At 36.9% G+C, this 21589-nt stretch overlaps 1 protein-coding gene across 12 annotated transcripts in view; it reads left to right on the forward strand.

The window, feature by feature from the left end:
• The window catches only part of PHACTR1 (phosphatase and actin regulator 1), a 604015-nt gene that overhangs the window by 354243 nt on the left and 228183 nt on the right, over nucleotides 1-21589 (forward strand). For all 12 annotated transcript variants that reach the window (XM_074271825.1, XM_074271862.1, XM_074271817.1 and 9 more), the window contains one exon: nucleotides 16643-16807. In XM_074271825.1, coding sequence (XP_074127926.1) covers nucleotides 16643-16807 — 165 coding nt within the window. The remainder of the gene's footprint in view (nucleotides 1-16642; nucleotides 16808-21589) is intronic.

Below are 21589 nucleotides of genomic sequence, written 5' to 3' on the forward strand. Positions count from 1 at the left end.
GTATGGCATTATTTGGCCTATTTCCAAAGAAAATGTTTACAGCAGCTCTTTTGGTGGCAAAGAACCGGAAATTACAGGGATGTCCAACAATTAGGGAATGGCTGAACAAGTTGTGATATATGATTTTGATGGAATTATTACTGTGGTAAAAGACAAGATAAGCTTGGGCTCAAATGGCACAGTAGAGAAAGGAGAGGGGAAAGACATTACCAATTGAGAAAACTGTAAAAATTCCATGCAGAAGGTGATGTTTGAGCTGATGCCCTTTTTATTATGTAATTATATTTAATTACGTATAATATAATGATTTTTTAATGTTAAAGGAAACCAGGAATTCCAAGAAATAGGGGTAACGGGGGAGTGCATTGTAGACATGGTGGATAGCCAGTGGAAAGGTACAACATGACAGATATAAGATACTCATCTTATGTGAAGAAAAACTGGAAGACCAATTTGTCTGGATTGTAGATATCCTTTCTGTCTACACAAAACCAAGAATGCGTATTTTTGTGAAATAGACAACTGATCCTTGAAAAGTTTTAGGAATAGCCACAATCTCTACAAATTTCAATAATTTCATTTATATTTAACACTATGGCTTTTCCCAATTTAAATCTTTTACACCATGTTGCAGTGGTCAGATTCAGCCTCTCCTAGTCTTATCTATTCTGTCCTGTGATATCGGCCTTCTATGCATTCAGGGTTTTGGTTGGAGGGTCAGGGGCCCTTTACAAACAGTGTGGTTGTCTGCCCATGTTTTTTTTTTTTTTTTTGGTGTTGCTTCCTCTATCACTCTTGCTACCCAACTGTGTTGAAAGTATGTCTTTATTATTTGGAATGCCAGGGGAAATCTGTAAGATTCTTTAAGGCTGATTTCCCTAGCTCAGTGACACCATTTCTCCTCCAAGTCACAACTGGTCCCTCCTGGGCAGTTTCACTTCAACACCTTCAGAGCCAATTCTCTGGACTATTGTGCAGTCTATATTTGTCTTTCAGAAGCAGCTTGAAATTAGTGACTAATGGTAACATTTTAATAGCTGTGGTATGAGCAATGCTATCTGTATTGCGATTTCTAAGGAAGTATTTTCACAAGGGATGATTTCTGATAAAGGAAAATTAAGGGTTACATTATGTGAGTTTCCATCTCTTGTGGTTTTCAATTGATATTTTGGCTGGATATACTGGCTGTCCTATCATAGCTATAGGAAGGAAGGCAAGGAAGGGAGGGAAGGAAGGAAGGAAGGAAGGAAGGAAGGAAGGAAGGAAGGAAGGAAGGAAGGAAGGAAGGAAGGAAGGAAGGAAGGAAGGAAGGAAGGAAGGAAGGAAGGACGGCAAGGAAAGAAAGAAGGAAGGAAGGAAGGACGGCAAGGAAAGAAAGAAGGAAGGAAGCCAAGGAAAGAAGGAAGGAAGGAAGGAAGGAAGGAAGGAAGGAAGGAAGGAAGGAAGGAAGGAAGGAAGGAAGGAAGCAAGGAAGGAAGGAAGGAAGCAAGGAAGGAAGGAAGCAAGGAAGGAAGGAAGGCAAGGAAGGAAGGAAGGAAGGAAGGAAGGAAGGAAGGAAGGAAGGAAAGAAGGAAGCCAAGGAAAGAAGGAAGGAAGCCAAGGAAAGAAGGAAGGAAGGAAGGAAGGAAGGAAGGAAGGAAGGAAGGAAGGAAGGAAGGAAGGAAGGAAGGAAGGCAAGGAAGGAAGGAAGGAAGCCAAGGAAAGAAGGAAGGAAGGAAGGAAGGAAGGAAGGAAGGAAGGAAGGAAGGAAGGAAGGAAGGAAGGCAAGGAAGGAAGGAAGCCAAGGAAAGAAGGAAGGAAGGAAGGAAGGAAGGAAGGAAGGAAGGAAGGAAGGAAGGAAGGAAGGAAGGAAGGAAGGAAGGAAGGAAGGAAGGAAGGAAGGGAAGGAAAGAAGCAAGCAAGGAAGGAAGGAAGGATTTGTAAAGTACCTATTCTGTACTAGGCATCGGTGGTTTACAAATATGTTCTCATTTGAGTCTCACAATAATCCTGGATGGGGTGTGTCATTCCACAAGGAATAATTTCTTCTGAAGAAAATAAGAGTTGCTTTATGTGTGTATTTACATCCCATATGGTTTTCAGTGATATGCAATCTGGTGTTGAACCATTCTGCCATAGCTATAATAAGAAAGAAGGAATTATTTTATAGTTAAGGAAACTGAGGCAAAAAGAAATTATCCAGGGTCATGAAGCTAATAAGTGTTTGAGAGCAGATTTGAATTTTAGTTCTTGCCTTCAGGTGCCAACACTCAATGTATTGTCCTTTTTGCAGTAATGGCCTCATTACTGGTGATCCAATGTGTGGCCTGCACTGGTGATAGAAAATAAGGAAAGATCCTATTAGGGAGCTACCTAAAGAGTAGTCAGGAAATTTAATGCTAAATCACCAAAGCATTTTAGATACTGCTCCTGCTCCTTCTGCTAGAAACTTCTTGTGATCTAGTGGAGAGAGAAAAAAAATTCTTTATAACCTGTCAGAAGTGTCTATGTTATTTAGAAGAAAGTGCCTTTAAAGTGAATGATCTTTAACAAAGGGACTTTTGGTTCTTGGGTAGATACAATGGATGGATTTGTATTAAGAAATGACATTTTTAGTTTATCCTGATTGGCAGAGCCAAGATTATCTTTAAACTTTGTTGTCATTGGATTGCTTTTTAGTCATATCTGACTCTTTATGACCCTATTTGGGATTTTCTTTGTAAAGATACTAGAATGGTTTGTCATTTTATTCTCCAGTTCTTTTTACAAATGAGGAAACTGAGGCAGTGTTAAAGGACATCTCCAGTCACACAGCAAATGGGATTCTGAGGTTGGATTTGAACTCAGTTCTTCCTGCCTCCAAAAAAGAATACTGCATCCACTGGACCACATATCTGCACTTATACATTTAATAATCTCAAAACTAGTCATAAAAGTATTTGTCACATCTGTTTCCAGGGAACTTGTAAATATTTAATGGAAGAGAGATTGCATGGTATATTGGGAAGAGTAGTAACTTATTAGGATGTTGGCCATTTAGTTCTGATTCTGTTGTACAATTTGTTAACTTGGGAAGTTGGGGAGGATACAGTAGAAAGAATCCTGGATTTGGAGCCAGAAAGCCTGGATTCAAATCCTGACTATCATTTATCACTTCTGTAGCACTAATCAAGTTATTTAAAATTGAAAAACAAAATGAAACATTGCAAATAATAAATGTTTGTGGACTGGTTGACTAATTACCTTCTAGAATGGAATCAATGATCTTAAGTCACCTAAATCCTCCGGGGTTCAGTTTCCTCCAGCTATATTTATGTATGTCTTACCAGTCTTACTAATTCAAAAGCTTGATGACAAGACCTGTATCTTTGTCTTCCTTTCTCTTTCTCTCAGTGCTCTGTTCAGTGCCTAGTGTATTCACTTAATCTTTGTGTAGTCAGTTAATTCTTTGATTAATGAATGGGTAAGAGTATAAATGAATTTGCTAATTCAGTCAGGTGCATTGACTGATTCCTAAGGACTTTTAAAACTCAAAAATTCTGGGGAAATATTTAGTAGAGAAGAATGAACATAATTATTGTTTGTTGATTGATTGTCAGTCAGCTAGAATTTGTTAAATACCTATTTTATGCCAGGCACAAGGTGTATAAGATGCTCAGAGAGAACCAGCACCTCTACTGTGAGGGTTTGTTGAGGGTAAACCTCAAACTTGTCAGCAATCCAGGGGAATGTCTACCCCTAGCATATGAAGACTTCTTCTAGCAGAATAGGCAGATGAGAACAATGTGTGCCAATAGCTTTGATGGAGACTGAAGTAGGCATTGAAGAGAGCTCAGATCTTGGTCAGACACTGAAGAGATGCCAAGGTATCCCCTGCCTCTTAGACTTCACCAGTTATCTTGACTTTTGTCTTGCCACTGGATTCAGTGACTCTAGGAGGGAGTAACTCTCCTAATGCAACTCTGTGCAACTCTGCCTGAGTTAAATCCAATTGACTCACAAACTAAGACATCACTCCATGATGTCATTGGTCTTCTTCGAAAACAAAAAAGGAACAACAGATACTAAGAAATGTAAAAACAGTCCTGTTCCCAAGGATCTTATAGTCTAGTAATGATTGGACTTGGATTCTGTGATAAGCCACTAAAAGAAATTGAGAAGGTCTAGACAGAGAATATTGTGTCTTAAACTCAGAAAGGAGAAAATCTCTAAAGGGAGAAGATTCAATTCCAAGCCCCAGAATCAAATTTCAGCTCCAACATTTATGCTGTTTGACACTGGGAAGTTGCTTAGCATCTCTCTCTGAGCTTCTTCATTTGTATAGTATATAACTCAAAGAGCTTTCAGATCTTTCTTACTGTTATTGTCTGAATTCTATTGCTGAAAAATGTATTTTAGATCTTAAATTGCTACATAAAAATAGTTTTACATGTTTCTTAAATAAGCCTTGATGATAGACAATAAGGTAAAGAGTATAGAGGAATGAACATTGTAAGCACTTAATAAATGCTTGTTGATTCATTGATTAATTGGACATGGATTCCATAGTGAGCTAGCAAAAGAGTTTGAGAGCCAAGTAGGAAAAGGTTTGGTAGGAAAATCTAATTCAACCCCTACTTGAGTAGGAATTTCCTCTGGTCTTCCAGCCTCCACTTATAATCTCTTCAGCAATGGAAAACTCACTACTTCCAAAGCCAATAGAGTCTACTTTTAGACAGTTATGATTCATTAGGAAGTTTTCCCGTCTAAGGAGTGAAATCTTACTACTATAATTTCTTCCAATTGCTCCTCAGTCTATCCCATGGGTACACACAAAACTATTCTAATTCCTCTTCTAGGGAACAGCTCTTCAAATACATTAAGACATCCATCGTTTTCTAATCAAAATTAAATATTCTTATTTTTTGTTTTTTCACATTTTTATAACTCCTAGCTGCCACTGCGAAGGAAATAGTCATAGTTCTAATTTCTAGCATCACAAGACAAAATACAAGTCTAAGTAAATAATTAGCCAGCCTACCCCAGTATTTCCCAGAAAATCCAATAAGAATTTCATTGATATCATATTCAATTTTGTGGTTTTCTTTTATAATCTCGTGAATGGGTAGAATATAATCATTTTTTAAGGTGACCCTGGCCTCAGCTAAGACAAACGTATCTCTGTACCCCCACATGCCTAAAAAAAATAGATCCAAAACGGTACAAATGTCAGACGCATTTCTCTGCATCTGACATTATGAATGCCAACTTAGATATAATACAGAAAGAAATAAGGAGAATTAAGGATTGAACCTTCCACCTTGAAAATTTTAGATCTGCAATGGGCCTTAGAGGCCATTTCATTCAACCCATTCATTTTATAGATGAGAAAAAAAGGCCAAAAGAAGTTGTGAATTTCATGAGTCATAGAGTACAGTAGTTAAATAAAATCACAGAATATTAAGCTCTGGGAGATACCTTAGAAATTCATCCTAGTCAAAAACATTCATCTTACACAGGTGTAAACAGAAGCCCAAGGGAAGTGATTTTTCCAAAGTTATAATAGATAGAAAATTATAGAACTGAAATAAAAGACTCTAGATTTTATCATGATGCTCTTTCATTATTCCATGCTATTATGGCCTAGATCTAGGTGGGTTGAGATTGAGGATGGGGTGGAACAAAGTAACATTTTCTAAAAAGGGTGAAATAACTAGCCAGGGGACAAAATGGGAACTTGTTATTTAGAAATTAAAAACAAAACCAAAGCCCTGAAAAGTCCTAGTAGCTATTAAGGTTGAGAGGAGTTCCCAAAGCAAACTAGATACCCCATTCCTTTGAAGAAAGAAATAAAAACCCATACCATGTGGTGACCATTATTAATTAATGTAGGTAGGCCATCAGGAAGCAAGGATCATCGCTTTGGAGCTGGAAGAGACTTGGTCCTTAGTGGTCATCTAGACCAGGGCTTCTTAAACTTTTTCCACATATATGACCCTAGGTATATACATATACAAATTAAACATTTACTGACAATAAATCATTATTTAGTGATCCCTAAACTGAATTTTAAGACCCCATATGGGGTCTCCTCCCAAAGTTTAAAACACTGGGATCTAGACCCAGTCATAAATGTTCTTCCTTATTTTGTTTTATTTCTTACATTGGGAATAAACTATTTTTAAAATATTAGTTACCATTATTAATATTATCATTAATTGCATTAGATGCTCACAGCCATACTGGAGGTATATGCTATTATTAACCTCATTTTGCAGTTGAGGAAATTGTGGCAGGTAGAAGTGACATATCCAGGGTCTCATAGCTAGTAAATTTCCCAGGCTGAATTTGAGACCACGGCTTCCTGACTCTAGGCTCAGTACTATATCCTCTGTACCATCTAGCTATCTTAAAGATGAACAGTAAGAAAGTGTAGTCATAGTAACATCTATAGTAGAGGAGAAGGGGAAAGAAAAGTAATATTTTTTAAAAATCTAATTTTTCATTTGTGCAGTGAGCATCTTCATAAGATTATTTATGAATGCTGTTCAATATGCAATCTGAATGGCTTTTGTTATAGGTGCAGGGAACTGATGTTAATATATTAACCCTGCTAATCACAGGAGGTAACAATTAAAACAGCTTGGATGGAGTCACCCACTATGCTTTCTCACCCAATTCTCATGCCATTTGAAGTACGAGTAGAAGATGTTAAGAAAAAGCTATGCAATTCCAAAAGACTTGGAATGGAAAATGCCATCCACATCCAGAGATAGAACCATGGATTACAGCATCGTATTTTCATCTTTTGTTGTTGTTGGGTTTTTTTTTTTTTTTTTTTGGTCTTTTTAATTTTTTCCCTTTTGATCTGATTTTTTTCTTACACAAAATGAAAAAAATGGGAATATGTTTAAAGAAGAAAGGAGGGAGGGAGGGAGGGAGGGAGGGAAGGAAGGAAGGAAGGAAGGAAGGAAGGAAGGAAGGAAGGAAGGAAGGAAGGAAGGAAGGAAGGAAGGAAGGAAGGAAGGAAGGAAGGAAGGAAGGAAGAGAAGGAGGGAGGGAGGGAGGGAGGGATGGAGGAAGAGGAGAGGAGGGAAGAAGAAAGGACCACAATCAGAGTCAGGAATACTACATTTTGCATTCTACTCAGCTAATTGCCTGAAGAAGTTATTTCACTTATAAGCATCTCAGCTCTTTAAAATGAGACAGAATATTGGGCCTATCTTCTTCACAGATTGGTTGTGAGGTTCAAATGAGACTGATTTTTAAGCTTGAGAAGGGATTACCAGTTATGCAAGTGTCCCACTGCAACAGTTTCTGGGAACTGGAGACAACTTGATGAAATGTCATTAATCCTTGAAATCCTTCCTACAGATGCCTTACTTGTGGCTGCAAGAGACAATTGTGGCAGAAAAGCCACAGGCCCAGCCTTCATTTGTTGAACTGTCTCACTTCCAGAGTTTGTTCAGCAGTGAAAACACTTCTTTTGTAAGGAAAATAGCAAAGAGCATCATCATCACTCAAGTGTTCATGGCTTTGCCCATAGCCCTTTTGGTCATAGCTAGGCTGAAATGTAACGACTTCTTCAGTTTTTCTTCAACCAGGATCTGGATGTATCCATTTCCCAGGAGGTCTGTGTCCAAGACCTGTTTTATCCAATGAAATCCCAAATGGACTTGAACTCTGTGGAACTGCGCTTGTCAATTGTTGAGGCATGGAAATGGAGAGATCCAGGTTGTGGATACCCTTGTAGATCCCAGGCTCACATGATCTTGCCATTGTCCACTACTTTATACATTCCTAGCTTTAAGGAGGGAGAAGCCTTTTGACTGATACCCAACACTTTTGTATTTGCTTGTTGTTTGTCCTTTGTTCTCCAAGAGAACCAAAGGCAGAGGATAACATCTTGATTTGCAAGTGAATTGGATTTAAGTGAGGAAGAGCTGTGTAAAGTTATCAGCCTAGAAAATTCAAGACTATGTATAGCAAGCAAGTAAAATTTGTTTCAATTGTTTCAGTGGGATAAGAACTCTCTCCCCAGTAAGAGATCTTACTTGGGAGTGTACATCTAGAACTGGAGAGGACTTTAAAGATCATTTAGTACAACTTTTAGGGAGCTGGGTATCGAAGTGGATAGAGTGCAAGTCTTTCAAGAAGATTCATATTCGTGGGTTTAAATCTGGCCTCAGCTACTTATGATGGTGTGACCCTAGGCAAGTCATTTTACCCTTTTTGCCTCAGTTTTCTCCTCTGGAAGATGAGCTGGTGAAGGAAATGACATCACTCCAATATCTCTGCTAAGAAAATCTTAAATGGGATCCTGAAGAGACATACACAACTGAACAACAACTACACAGATATAAACAGTTATTTCATACACATGCAATCACGTCTTGTTTGTGGCTTATTCATTCATCTTGATGAAGTTTAGAATTGGAGTACCTAAATGAAATTAAGGTTTAATTGATAGGGTCTAGTGGCAGGTTCGGGGTACTGGGAGTCCAATAGAGCTCCCCTGCAACCCCTTTGGATTCGGTGCAAGGATACGGAGTTAAATGAGTTCTAGTGGAGGCACAAGAGTCCCCTGTAAAGAGATCCCTGTAAAGGAATTTATAGACCCAAAAACCTAGATTGATAAGAGGTTTTTTATGGGGTTTGCAAGTAAGGTTAAAGTCTAGTTAGTAAAAGGTGAAGGTAGAGATAAGAGGGCACTGGAAACAATGTTCCAGTGGGTAGAGATTCTTGGCATGTCAGGAGTAAGGCTGCCATGTTTGGAACCTCTGCAAAGAGAGGACTCCAGCTTGGCTCTTTTATACTGAGAGATTTAACTAAAGGGGCCTGTGGGTGGGGTCCCAAGTTGACTCAATCTGGGTGGGGGTTGTGAGAGCCTGAATCTCTTTTGGAATTCAAAGGGATGCTTTTGGCCAAGATTTGTGAATGAAAGGTCCTAGCTTCTTGAATTGATAATGCATCAGCTAGGAGGGGCTGGGAATCAGAAAGGAATAAATCCGTCTGAAAGGATTAGTTTCTTAAAGGGAGCACAACCCACATCCATCTGGGCTCTAATTGGTTCCTGATACACATATCCCAAAACCAAATAAGAATTGTAAATTTAATCAGAGATTGCTTGTAGTGTATAGTGCACCACCTTCTAGGTTGAGAGGAAAAAAAGTAGGACCTCTGATAAAGGTTCCAGGCTAGTCCTCAAAGGCCCCAAATGAAGAGATGGGGAAGGAATGGGTCTCAGTTCAGTTCAAATCCTCAAAACTTCCCTAATACCACTTAAATTTCTATGTGCACCTTCCTATTGGACCATAGACTGAAGTCTGACTAATGTGGAAATGTTCTGTACATTTGCTAAATGCAGTAGGTTTCCTATATAAGAGCAAAATGCAATTGTTATCTTATGGAATGGTGCCAGAAGCTCATATCATCTGCTAATACGTTAGCTTTGATTGGGAAATTGAATTTTGTCTTCTAACTCCAGTGAGAGCCAGGGAGCCCTTGTTCTAGGTTGGATCTTGCATATGCATGAAACCTTTTTCCCTTGTGGCTCATGGGGGTTATCACGTTCCTTTTTTCCACTCCCAGACATTCCTTTCAAGGTTTCTGGGCATCATTAACCCCCACTTTCCTTTGGAGGAAATTCATGGTGTCCTATGCTACTGGTGACACATTAATACTTTCACTCCTATACTCACCTCGCTAACATGAAGGATTACAAAAATTTTGATATTTATCTCTTTTGATTTTGACAACCACTTTGTGAGGTAGGTCAGTGGTACCAACTTCAAATAATAGAGTACTAGGAATCCATGTAATATATAATAATATATGAATACATTATTATCATTGATATAATATTATTGATATTGATAAATCCTATTTATTTTAAAATGTGATATTATCTATATTTTGTTGCATTTTTATTTATTTTGTTAAATTTTTAACCTGATTAGGACTCACAATGGTGTAGGTAATTTCATTCTCTCAATTAATGAGATTAATGAGAACTGAAGGAGAGAAAGGGTAATGCTAACATTACATATAGCTAGTTAAGTATCTAAGGTAGAATTTGAATTCAAGGCTTGCAGATCCCAAATCCACTCTTCTGTTTGTTAAGTCACCTCATCGGCATCCAAAAGGCTGAGTTAACACAAAGGGGAAATTATCCTTAGAAAGAACCAAGCTATAATTAGGGAGCTCCATCTCTCCTGGCGTTCCTGGACCTTTTCCTTGGCATTTTAAAGTAAATATTCTGCAAGCCACACACTCATATATGTGCACAAGTTGGTGGGAGCCAGTTCATCATTGGTGAGTAAAGGAACACAGAGCTCGTTTAGACTTTCTCTTTTTAGTCCCTTGAAGCTGATAGTGATCAGGAGAAGTTTTATGTAAGTTAATCCTGTGGGGGGGAAATACTTCTGGTTAGTATAGGTAGAATTCCTGGTCCCAGCATAACCATCCAGGATTCTAAAGCACCAAGTGCTGTCGGGGGGGGGGGGGGGGGGGGGGTCTCTTAGTAATGAGCTTTTCCCAGCTCCTTCCCTGCCAATCCTGACAGAGGGAAGGTCAGTAGCAAAGCTTGGAGGTCCTGGTATGTTCCCCCTTTCTCTGAGCTATAAATAAGACAGGAGTGTGTTTGTTTACAGTAAAAGCTGTAAGTACTGTATGTATTGGGGGTTAGGAGGAGAGGAACAAGGCTGGGAAAGTATCCCACAGAGTCTGCTGTTGGGAGTGGGTGACTCTGCCCACTTTTAGCAGAAAGAAAATCTGTGAAAGCCACCAAAAAATGAAACAAATAAAAAAGAATAAACTTGGTAAGAAATGGAGAAGATGTGCCAAAAACTAAAGCATATTACTTCAATGTATCTTTAGTTTTTCCTCTCTTCCCCCAAAGGACTGTATTATATAGGCACAAGTGCTATTTATAGTTCTCCTATGATTTATAACTTTCATAAGCAGTTACTAAAGGAAAAAGCAGTAACAGTTCTAACAGTTACTAGGGACCTGCAACAATAGAATGCAATGCATGTACCAAACACTAAATACAACAGATAACTATTGAGTGCCTATTGTGCAAAAGGCTAGAATGATGAAATGTTTTATTTTTTGTCTCTTCAGTTACTGGACAGACAGTTGTAGTATCTATTTGGATGTTAATTAGAATAGGGTAGTTGTGTTTATTTTTAAGTTGTGGTTTCTTTGAGGGTTGGGGGGGTGCTTTTGATAAAGTCCTATTGATTCTCCTGGTAATGGATAATCAGAGTAAAAACTCTTGGGGTATGATTTAAGAAGCACTGAAACTCCCTGTTTTCCTTCTTACAGCTTCCTTAAATCTTCACATTACAGACATTTTGATTTAGATGGTAGATCTTTCTTAAAATGGAAATGATTAAGGGCAGGAACAATGTATTATCAGCTATATTAATACGTTGGCCATAATTAATAATGTGAGTCTGATCCTCTAGCTTAACCCATTCCCTTAGGGACTATTAAATGACAACAAAGATCTCTCATTTCTCCGTATATATGTATTTTGGAGAGAAATGTCTCAGAGAGGAAGAAGGCACTTCTTATCCAAATGCATAAGGGGAGCACAATTTTTTACCTTCTTTACAATTTGGCTTAGGGCTGGTCATACTGCTATACTTTGATGTATCATTTTTGCATTTTAATTTCTTTGCAATTAGAATAAGGGTTCAAAACCACCTTTCTCTGTCTGTCTGTCTGTATCTCTCTCTGTGTCCTTGTCTCTTCATCTCTATTTCTCTTTGTGTGTATGTGTGTGTGTCTTTCTCTGTCTCTATCTAATAAGACTCTCTGTATGTCTCTGTGGATATATAGTTATATCTCTATGTCTTTGTGCACATCATGCATGTATGTATTCTCCATATCAAGCAGACTAACTGCAAGCAGACTAGCTACATTTTGAAAACAGCTATGTCTGGTATCTGGGGTCTTGGAACAAAAAGCTTTTTTTTAAGATGCTCGGTCCCAGAATGAGCAGATATTTCAGCCTGAGAAAGCACCCTTTTCACTTAGCATGTGATACAGTTGAAAGACAACTAGCTCTGGAGTCAGAAAACCTAGGTTCAAATTCCTCCTCTGCTAACCGTAACTTTGAATAGTCAATGAACTTCCTTGTGCCTCGGTTTTCTCATCTGCAAAATGAAATAGTTTAACCACATGGCCGCAAAGACCCCTTCCAATTTCAAAATCATATACCTGTTAGTGGGTTTTTAATGTGGCGGTGAGATCATTTGTCTTGGAGAAAGAAACAGGAAAATAAAAAAATTAATAAAAAATAAAAAATAAACAACCAACCTTACCTTCATATGCTGAGCAATGTAACTATGTAACGTCTGGGTTCCATGAGACAACTTTGTAAAATGATGTGCCACCTAAAAACCTTCTGTTAACTCTCTCAAAAATGTTTCAGCTTGCTTTGTGATGGCATTTGCAACTCAAAGAAGAAGTAATCCTTACACAGAAAGCAAGAGAGCCAAGTGGTTTTTGGCAGCTCCATTTAAATAGATGCCATTTAATCTTTGAGGAATATGAAGTAATTGTAGCACAAATATAATTGGCATTCAGAACAGCCATCGAGAGCTTTCAGAAACCCATTCTTGAGCTCCAGTCATCTACCTTTGGCTCTCCTTTCTAGTAAAGTATGTAGGGTTGTGTCAAATGATCTTTGAGGTTTCTTCCAGCTTTGAACTTCTTTACTTATTTGTGTGGGGATAAAAGCAGACCTTAATGCTTACTATGAAATTAGAAGGAAAAGTGAATACAAGGAAACCCTAGAGGTTTCTCAGAGTAAAAAATATGTCTGATTATGAGCTGGAAAAATCTTAGAGATCATCTAATCCCCAGCTTCTTAAGCTGCAAATAATGATCCCATATGGAGTCTCTTAACTGAATGTGGATCAGTAAATTTTGATTTGTATATACCATATATTCCTGGGATCATGCAAAACTTTCTTGGACGGTCATGGGGGGAAAAAGTTTAAGAAGGCCTGCCCTAAGTCATAGATGAAGCAGAGCAGAAATCCTTTGGTCATTCTGCCTGAAATACTGAGGACAGTTTCCTGCTCAGTGTGATTTAGCTCAATCTCTCAGTGGGACCCAAGCATTTGATGCTTTTGTTAGAAATATCCTCTGAGGTCTTACTCAGACCCAACTCCTACCCTACCCCCAGGTCATCATAGTAAAAAGCAGGGAGTCAAAACTTAGGCAATTAAATGTTCCTCAGTTGAAAGCAATTAAAATGAAACATAAATCAAGAATTTCCTTTGATTCTTTCTCATACAAAGGGAGAGAGGATATTTGACCATTAAGGTCGAAGGGGAACAGAGTTGTCTTGTTCTCTGAAGACTATTTTTTTAGACATTAGAGTTGGAAAGCATTTCAAGGGATGATCTGGCCCAGTCCCCTCAGTGATGTTAGCACAACAATTCCTGGTTCTACCCTTGGGTCAACCATCCTAGAATCTGGCAAGATGATGTTACAACTGCTTTAATGTCTCAGTGAGAACATTTTCTCTGCCACTGTCCCCTGCTCTTGATTATGCAGAATTATGACTTCTGGGTCCTGTCTTCTCTGGGAAAAGCTTCTTCAAAAGGAGGAAAGAAATTATCATAAACATTCCTTGTCTGCTTCCTCTGACACCTGTCCTCCTCGCTTTCTCTCTAATAGTCCTTCCTTTCTGTGAGTGTATCAGTTTATTCTGTGCTCGTTCTATGTCATCTGTCTTGCCAAGAGAGTTCATTGAAGTTGTTAGCTCTCCCTCATCAGGCTCAACCCTTCCTTATTCTTTTGTGATACAGCAGTAAAATAGAGAGCCAAAGCCTATTAACAAATGGGTTTACAAAAGAAAAATAATTTGGACAATTTTTAAAATAAGCCAATTAAATCTAATTAATATACTATGCTCATAGGCCACTGAAGGCTGGAGAGGTACTCTGCATTTACTAGCTAAATAACTTGAGTTGAATCAATAATACATTTAGTAGGAGGCCATTTAACTTCTTGTTTAAAATTATTCCTTAATAACAATTCTTCAATTTCTTGTGACAATTTCTAGTCACTCCAGATTTCTTAAAGGCTCTCCTAATTTTGTATTATAGTTACTTAGCTGTAGATATTTCTGAGGAACTGTTCCTTTAGTTAGCAATTATGAAACAAAAAAATTATCCGCAAAGTTGTAAAAAATATACACATTCATTACTTCACTGGCTGAATTTATGAATGAGCAGAATTTGACTAAGTAATATCAATACTAATGAATCATCTTCCTTTTTTCAAAGGGAATATAGGTACTCATCTTCTTTTCTTCTCCACATCAATAACAAAAAATGACCTGAGTTAACAATGATTTCAACAATTAAAAAATGATTCTGAGCTTAGGGCAAAGGAACATTTCATGAAGAAATTAATCCACAGTTTTAGCTCTATAAAGTTCATTTTAAACTGCAGATAGGAACTAGATAAATCATTTCCTAAAGAAGCAAAGATTTTTTTTCCTACCTACCTTTTGGTTTATGTTTTACCCTTAACAAAATATACATGAAAATAGGTATTTTTGTCTATTAGTACAAGTAGGTGTTGACTTGTTGGGCATATTAGAGAACATTGATGAGATAGCATGTTAGGCAGAATCAAATAAGATGAAAAAAATAATAGTAATAAAAGTAAAATTCTTTACTTGGGCTCAAAATATCAATTACATAAGTAGAGAAGATTATATTACATGAAATTAATTATATGAGTATAGAAGGGTATACTATATAAGATAAATGACATAAGTAAAGGAGGTCATCTTACATAAAAATTATATTACAAAAATCATATATATAGATATTATAGCAGGACAATTGTTAGTATGAAAAATATCTTAGACCTAGAGCTACGATTATGAATCAGAAATGTGACATGGTAGCCAATGTTTTAAAAAAATATTTTTAATTTTAATCAATAGCATTTCCACAGTTTTTGCTCGCCTATATCTGAAACATCCAATTCTAGATGTCTCAATTTAAGAAGAAAATAAATAACTTGGAGTATGTTCAAAGTAGAGTGAGAAGTATTATGAGAAGAATGAAAGCCATGCCTTATTGGGATTGATTGCAAGAACTACATATATTTAACTTCAAGAAAGGAAGACTTAGCAGGAATACAGTGATAGTTGTCTTTAAGTATCTGAAAGTTGGCCATATAGAAGAGTGAATGAATGAATGAATGAATGATGAATGAATACAAAGGTATATAAATATAAAAGCAAGATAGTTTTTCTCAGTAGAGAATAAAACACAAATAGGAGTGGTGGTTAGATAAGTGTGTATGATCAGTGATTTCAAAAGGATGGTGAGAAGAATCTTATGACAATTCATTAGGATATACTTTCAAGGAATGATAGTAAAGTTTGTTTATGGCTGGTTCCCACAGCTATTGATGGAAAAGGGGAAGGGAAGGAGATGCCCAGGGCAGAAGTGTCAGGGTCAGAGATAAAACCTGGGGCACTGAAAGATGGCCTAAAAGTACTTATAGACACCAGATACCAGGCTTCTGGGAAACCAAAGTGTTTATCACAGTCTTTGGTGCATTGTGGGCACATAATAAATGTTTATCCTTTCCATTTCACCTTTCTGTTAGAAAAATAGATTATACTCACATATTCATGCAGTAAATTATTTCTTGTCTTTTAGCTTCAGTCTTCTTATCTGAAAAATTCAGACTGCATAATATTTTTTTTCACTGGGAGGTTATGAAGAGGTTATGTTTGAGATTTTGGGGGAGGGAATAGAAAATTAGGGACTTTTTAGCAAGGAGCCACTTTTCTTTGCATTAAGATGAAAGTTGCTTCTTCATCTACAAATTGAGCGAGGTTATAAATCTGTAACCTCCAAAACCTTTACTAGAGCTAAATCATAGGAATCTATTTAAAAATACACACACACACACACACACACACACACACACACACACACACACACGCACCCAACAAATGAAACTTGAGGAAAACAGGAAGGCTGTTCCACAGAAAAAAGAAAACATTTCTAGGAGTAAGGATGCTAAAATTGGTTCCTTAGCCCTCAGAAAGAACAACTTCTCGGCAACACTGTCAGCAGGGTTGCAGAAAGAAGGAGGTGGAAGCAGAGTTGGTACTGGAGTAGATCACTGGGGAAGTATTTGCCCCCTCCTTTTTTTTTTTTTTTTTTTTTTTTCAGCAGATGGTGTTGTAGTCAAATACATTCATCTGCCAGGTTTTGCTTGAAGGATCACTAGACCCCCAGTTGGTCTGATTTCCTCATTTGGTTCTTCTTTTTTATCTGTCCATTCTCTTCCATCCCATTACACACACACACACACACACACATGCATCTACATACACATGTACATACATGCACACACATGCATACTTGGCAAAGAAATTCTCTTCTCTTTCTTTGAGATTAGAATAAAATGGTCAAACTTCTTTTGGTTTTGAATTCTACAATGCTTAGGTGAAGGTTTTAGCATCATAAGTTGTAGGTCCCATTCCAAAAGGCAAAAAAAGAAAAAAAGGCTCTTGTCATGTGGTTTCTGTTATCTGTAACCATGGAAAACTGTGGCCATCTGGGTTTTAATTTTTAACGCTTTTTTTTTCTCTTGATTCCTTTCTCTTCTCCTGGGGAAACACAAGCTGAGGAAGTGGAGAGACTGGCGGCAATGCGCTCTGACTCCCTGGTCCCCGGTACCCACACCCCGCCAATCCGGAGAAGGAGTAAGTTTGCTAACTTGGGAAGGATTTTCAAGCCGTGGAAATGGAGGAAGAAGAAAAGTGAAAAGTTCAAGCACACATCAGCAGGTAGGTCTTCTTCCCACTGGGATGTCTATGGACTTGGTGACTGAACGGTAAGGCAAGTCGGCCCCTGATATCTGATGGAGGCTGCCACTAGAGGCAACCAAAGTGATTTTTAAAAACATTCATGTGGAGAATATTTTTTGCATTTTCTTTCACATTTTGTGTGGGGGTTTTTATGTCTCACTGACATTTTAAATAAAATCAGATAATAAATCATCATTTTTGTTTGACACCTACTGATAAAATGATATATTCAAAGATTATACTCTCCCTGTCCCCACCTACCTCAATTCCCCAGGAAGGCGGCCCATTATTATCTATCATATTTCTAGCACTGATAAATTAGGGCTCCTATTTCCTCTAGTTAAAGTAAAAATTCTCACTTATTTCCTCAACTCAAGAGGAAATTAAGGAACAAGATAGAAAGTAAAATCATCATAATCTTTGATAGCTGGGAACAAGGAGGAAAGATGTTCATTTTTGGATTTTAGAAGATTATTCCTAAAAATCAAAAGTAAAAGCATACAATTATGCTCTATCAGTCTATCACACAGTTACTAGTTTTAAATACCTCAGAGAGTAATTTTGAAGCAAATTCTCTGTAAGCTTTTAAAGTGCTCAATATAAACATGAGTCATCATTGATGTTTATTGACTGGAAAGAAATTGGGAAATTGTTCATAGAGAAATATTTGGGGTAAAAGTCAAGAAGTTATGCATTTATTACTTTGAGATAAACAGACTACATAACTAGAGCTATTATATAGAAAGAGCAAATTGCTAGATTGGGCAGGGAAAAGGTTGAGATGTAATGATACATTCTCCAAAATATTTTAGAAGCTCTATCTAAGCCTTATGTTTCCAAGCAAATACCCTCTTTGCCTTTGGTAAGAAAGAAGGCCTTCAAAATGTATTTTAAGCTTTAAATTTATCCTTCCATTTATCAGCATGATTCCAAAAATAATGGGGAATAGATTAGTGGACAGATTTTTCACTTAGAAAATTAGGAGCTTCATCTGTGACATTTGATAGGACCATATACACTAATGCCATTTATACACTGAAGCACCAAACTGACGACTCCAGACCTGCTAAGATGCTGGAAAACTTGTCTTTAGGAAAATAGCAGAACAAAGAAATTGCATCACTATCCTGGGACTTTGCATTCAGATAGAGAAATAGAGAGGAGAGGGGAAAGGGGAGGGGGAGGGAAAGAGGAAAGAGGGAGAAGGGAGAGAGAAGAGAGAGAGAGAAGTGGAAGAGTTTAAAATATCATTTTCTCATGAAATTCTGTCTTTTGAAACAGTATGATATATGTGATAGTCTAAATTCCTAATATTTCTTAATAGGTTCATGCTAGTTAGATGACAATCTTTCAGTCAATATGCATTTATTAAGCACATATTATATTCTAGGCACTGTGTTAGGCTTTGGATAGTTAATAATATTGGGGAGAATGAACATTTTACTGTTTTTTAAAAAAATATCTAGCCCCCAAATTAGGGCTCTGTAAAGAAAAAAGAAGAAAAAATAATACCAAGGAAAAACTATCCCTAGATCCTGTAATCTGAGATCAAAAATATCCATAATAGATCTGTACATCAGGATTCCATTCATTCCTAACTTGATTCAGAATGACAAAAATCTTATAGGGAAAGGAGATGTCTTCTGATAAAGGTCACATATCAAAAATATACTTTGGACAATTATGTCTAAGAACCAAGGAGTGAAAAAAATACCAATTTAGCACTTTGTCAGTCTCAATAAGCATAATCTTGATGCACAAATAGTCTCCAATGGGCATAGCAACCATCGCTTCTAAAGATTATTAGATTAAAATTAGAAATGTCAGCCTATTCCAATAGACTGGCAATGCCTTGAGGTAGGGCAGAGGTTTTTGTTTTTATATTCCTGATATATAGGGGTGACAATCACATAGTATGTGCCATTCATATGGGAGCTTAATAAATGTTTGACTCATAGTGGGTATTTAATATATGCTTTTTAATTTAACTTAATATACTGATTATTGAAAAAGACATTATTTGCTGTCCTCGAGCTATTACATATATCTAGGCAGGTATATTTGTTCTTTGAATATAAACCCTCTACTAGAATCTTGCTCTGATTTATTCTCATTACTTGAAGTAATACATACTCCGGCCAATGGCACTAAGCAAAAAAGGCTTCAAAAGAGATATTATCATACAAAGAAAAGGCCATGAATTTAGAATTGCAGGACCCAGGTTCAAACTGACATTAAGCAAGTTACTTCATTTCTATTGGGCTTAATTTCCTCAGCCATAAAATGGGGGGAAGGGATGGTCAAGTGGCTTCTAAAGTCTCTGAATTTTAGTCATCTATGATAGCCCTGAATCTTTGGTTAGTAAATGGGGCAGTGGACTCAGAGTCAGGAGTCAGGAAGAGCAGAGATCAAATCTTGCTTAGACATTTCCTAGCTAGGTGATCCTGGACAAGTCACTTTAACTGTACCTCAGTTTCCTCTTCTGTAAAATGAGGAAGTCAAACTCAGTTGTCTCTAAGGTTCCTTCTAACTCTAAATTAGGTGATTAAAGCATCATTCGAATGATAGCCAGACTAATTAAAATAATGATATTAAGGAAGAAAGGAAAGAAGTATTTATTAAGAACACATGTGTTTGGCATTCTGCTAAGTGTTTTACAAGTATTATTTCCCACAATAATAACCCAGAGAGGGGGATACCATTACTATTCCTATTTTACTTATGAGGAAACTAAGAAATACAGAGAATAAATGATTTCTCTGGGGTCATACAGCTAGTACTTAATAATGCCTTAGTCCTGCTTTGAACTCAGATCTTCCTGACTTCAGGTCCAAGGCTCTAACCACTGTGTCATTTAGCTGCTATCAAGATCCTGTTTGACTAGAAAAAAGGTAGTGGGCTTGTTCTTTGCTCCAGTCACAGCAGGCATTTTAGCCTATGGACATGTTATATTGGTACCTCCTATGACCTTGCTTGTGCACGTAGCCCAATCTAATCTGTCCTTCAAGGACCAATTCAAACCTTATCTCTCTCTCATGAAGACTTCACTTAGCCATGTTTTTGAAGTCTCAATGGCACTTAACAGCTTGCACCAAAACAGTTCATCTATCTATCTCTTTGTCTGTCCATACATCCATTAATCTATCTGCCTATCTATCCATCCATCTATCTATCTATCTATCTATCTATCTATCTATCTATTTATCTGTCCATCTGTATGTTTATATATCCATACCTAGTTATCTATCTATCTATTTAGTCCTCTAAATATCCATCCATTCATCTATCTATCTATCTATCTATCTATCTATCTATCTATCTATCTATGGGTATGAATGTCTTGTATATATGATTTGCATGTATATATGGAGGTATGTATATATTGAAATAAAGACATATGTGTATATTCATACACATACACAGATATACTTATATAATTATATATACATATACAAATATACATACACTATCACTAAATCTGCATGTATACTTTATATGCAACATGTAAATGTATAAAAATAATAGCATGTATGCATGGATACATGCATAATATATATAGTTATATGTGGACATATACATATATAGTACATGTACATAAATAGTTTAATATTGTATCTGTTACTCATATTCTACATTTACTTATGCTTATCCTTATTGCTTTTATATATCACATTATTTGTTGTTATTTCAAATATTTTATTCTTATAACTCTCACTGAATTATAATATTTTCAAACTCAGAACTATATTCACGTTACCAATAAGAATATTGGACATTGATAGATGTTCACAAAATTCATTTAATTGATTGCCCACAAGTTTAACTCATGAACCTATGAATCTACCTACTAGAATGTATGGAATCTGGTTGCATACAGATAGTTTTAATTGGATGAGCTGGATCACCATCTACTACAAAATCAAGTTATATTTCCTATCTGTGTATTTGAAGGACACTAACTGATCATTTATAGATTTGGTCATAGTTTGTGACTACCTCTTCACTCCCAAGATTATGTATCATGTATCTTCAACATAAAGAAGATCCAACTCACTTCCAGTTGATCAGTGATGGACAGAAACAACTACACCCAGAGAAGGAACACTGGGAAGTGAATGTAAATTGTTAGCACTAATATCTGTCTGCCCAGGTTACATGTACCTTCGGAATCTAATGCTTATTGTGCAACAAGAAAATGGTATTTACGCACATGTATTGTATCTTGTTTATAATGTAACACATGTAAAATGTATGGGATTGCCTGTCATCGGGGGGAGGGAGTGGAGGGAAGGGGGGATAATTTGGAAAAATTAATACAAGGGATAATATTATAAAAAAAATTACTCATGCATATATACTGTGGAAAAAAATTCTAAATAAAAAAAGATTATGTATCATGTAGAGCCTTTCTTATCTAGGTAGATAAGTAGATCCTTGCTTTGTACCTGGTGTGTTGGTAAGAACACTCCTGTTTGTTCGTTATTAGACATTAGAAGTTATATGATTTCAAGAAAGAAATCTTCTGCCTCTACTATTTGTCACCTATTCTTTATATAGTTATCTATAGTTCTCTCTGTTACTTTAAGATGTTACTGATTCTTCATGAGCCCATTTGGAATTTTCGTGTTGGTTCACCATTTCCTTCTCTAGCTCATTTTACAGATGAGCAAACTGAGACAGAGAGGGTTAAGTGACTTCCCAGGGTCTTACAGCTACTAAGTGTTTGAGACCAGATACAAATACATCTGACCTCAAGCCCAG

The sequence above is a fragment of the Sminthopsis crassicaudata genome, chromosome 1 (genome assembly GCF_048593235.1).
Source record: "Sminthopsis crassicaudata isolate SCR6 chromosome 1, ASM4859323v1, whole genome shotgun sequence".
In the NCBI taxonomy this organism is placed as follows: Eukaryota; Metazoa; Chordata; class Mammalia; order Dasyuromorphia; family Dasyuridae; genus Sminthopsis; species Sminthopsis crassicaudata.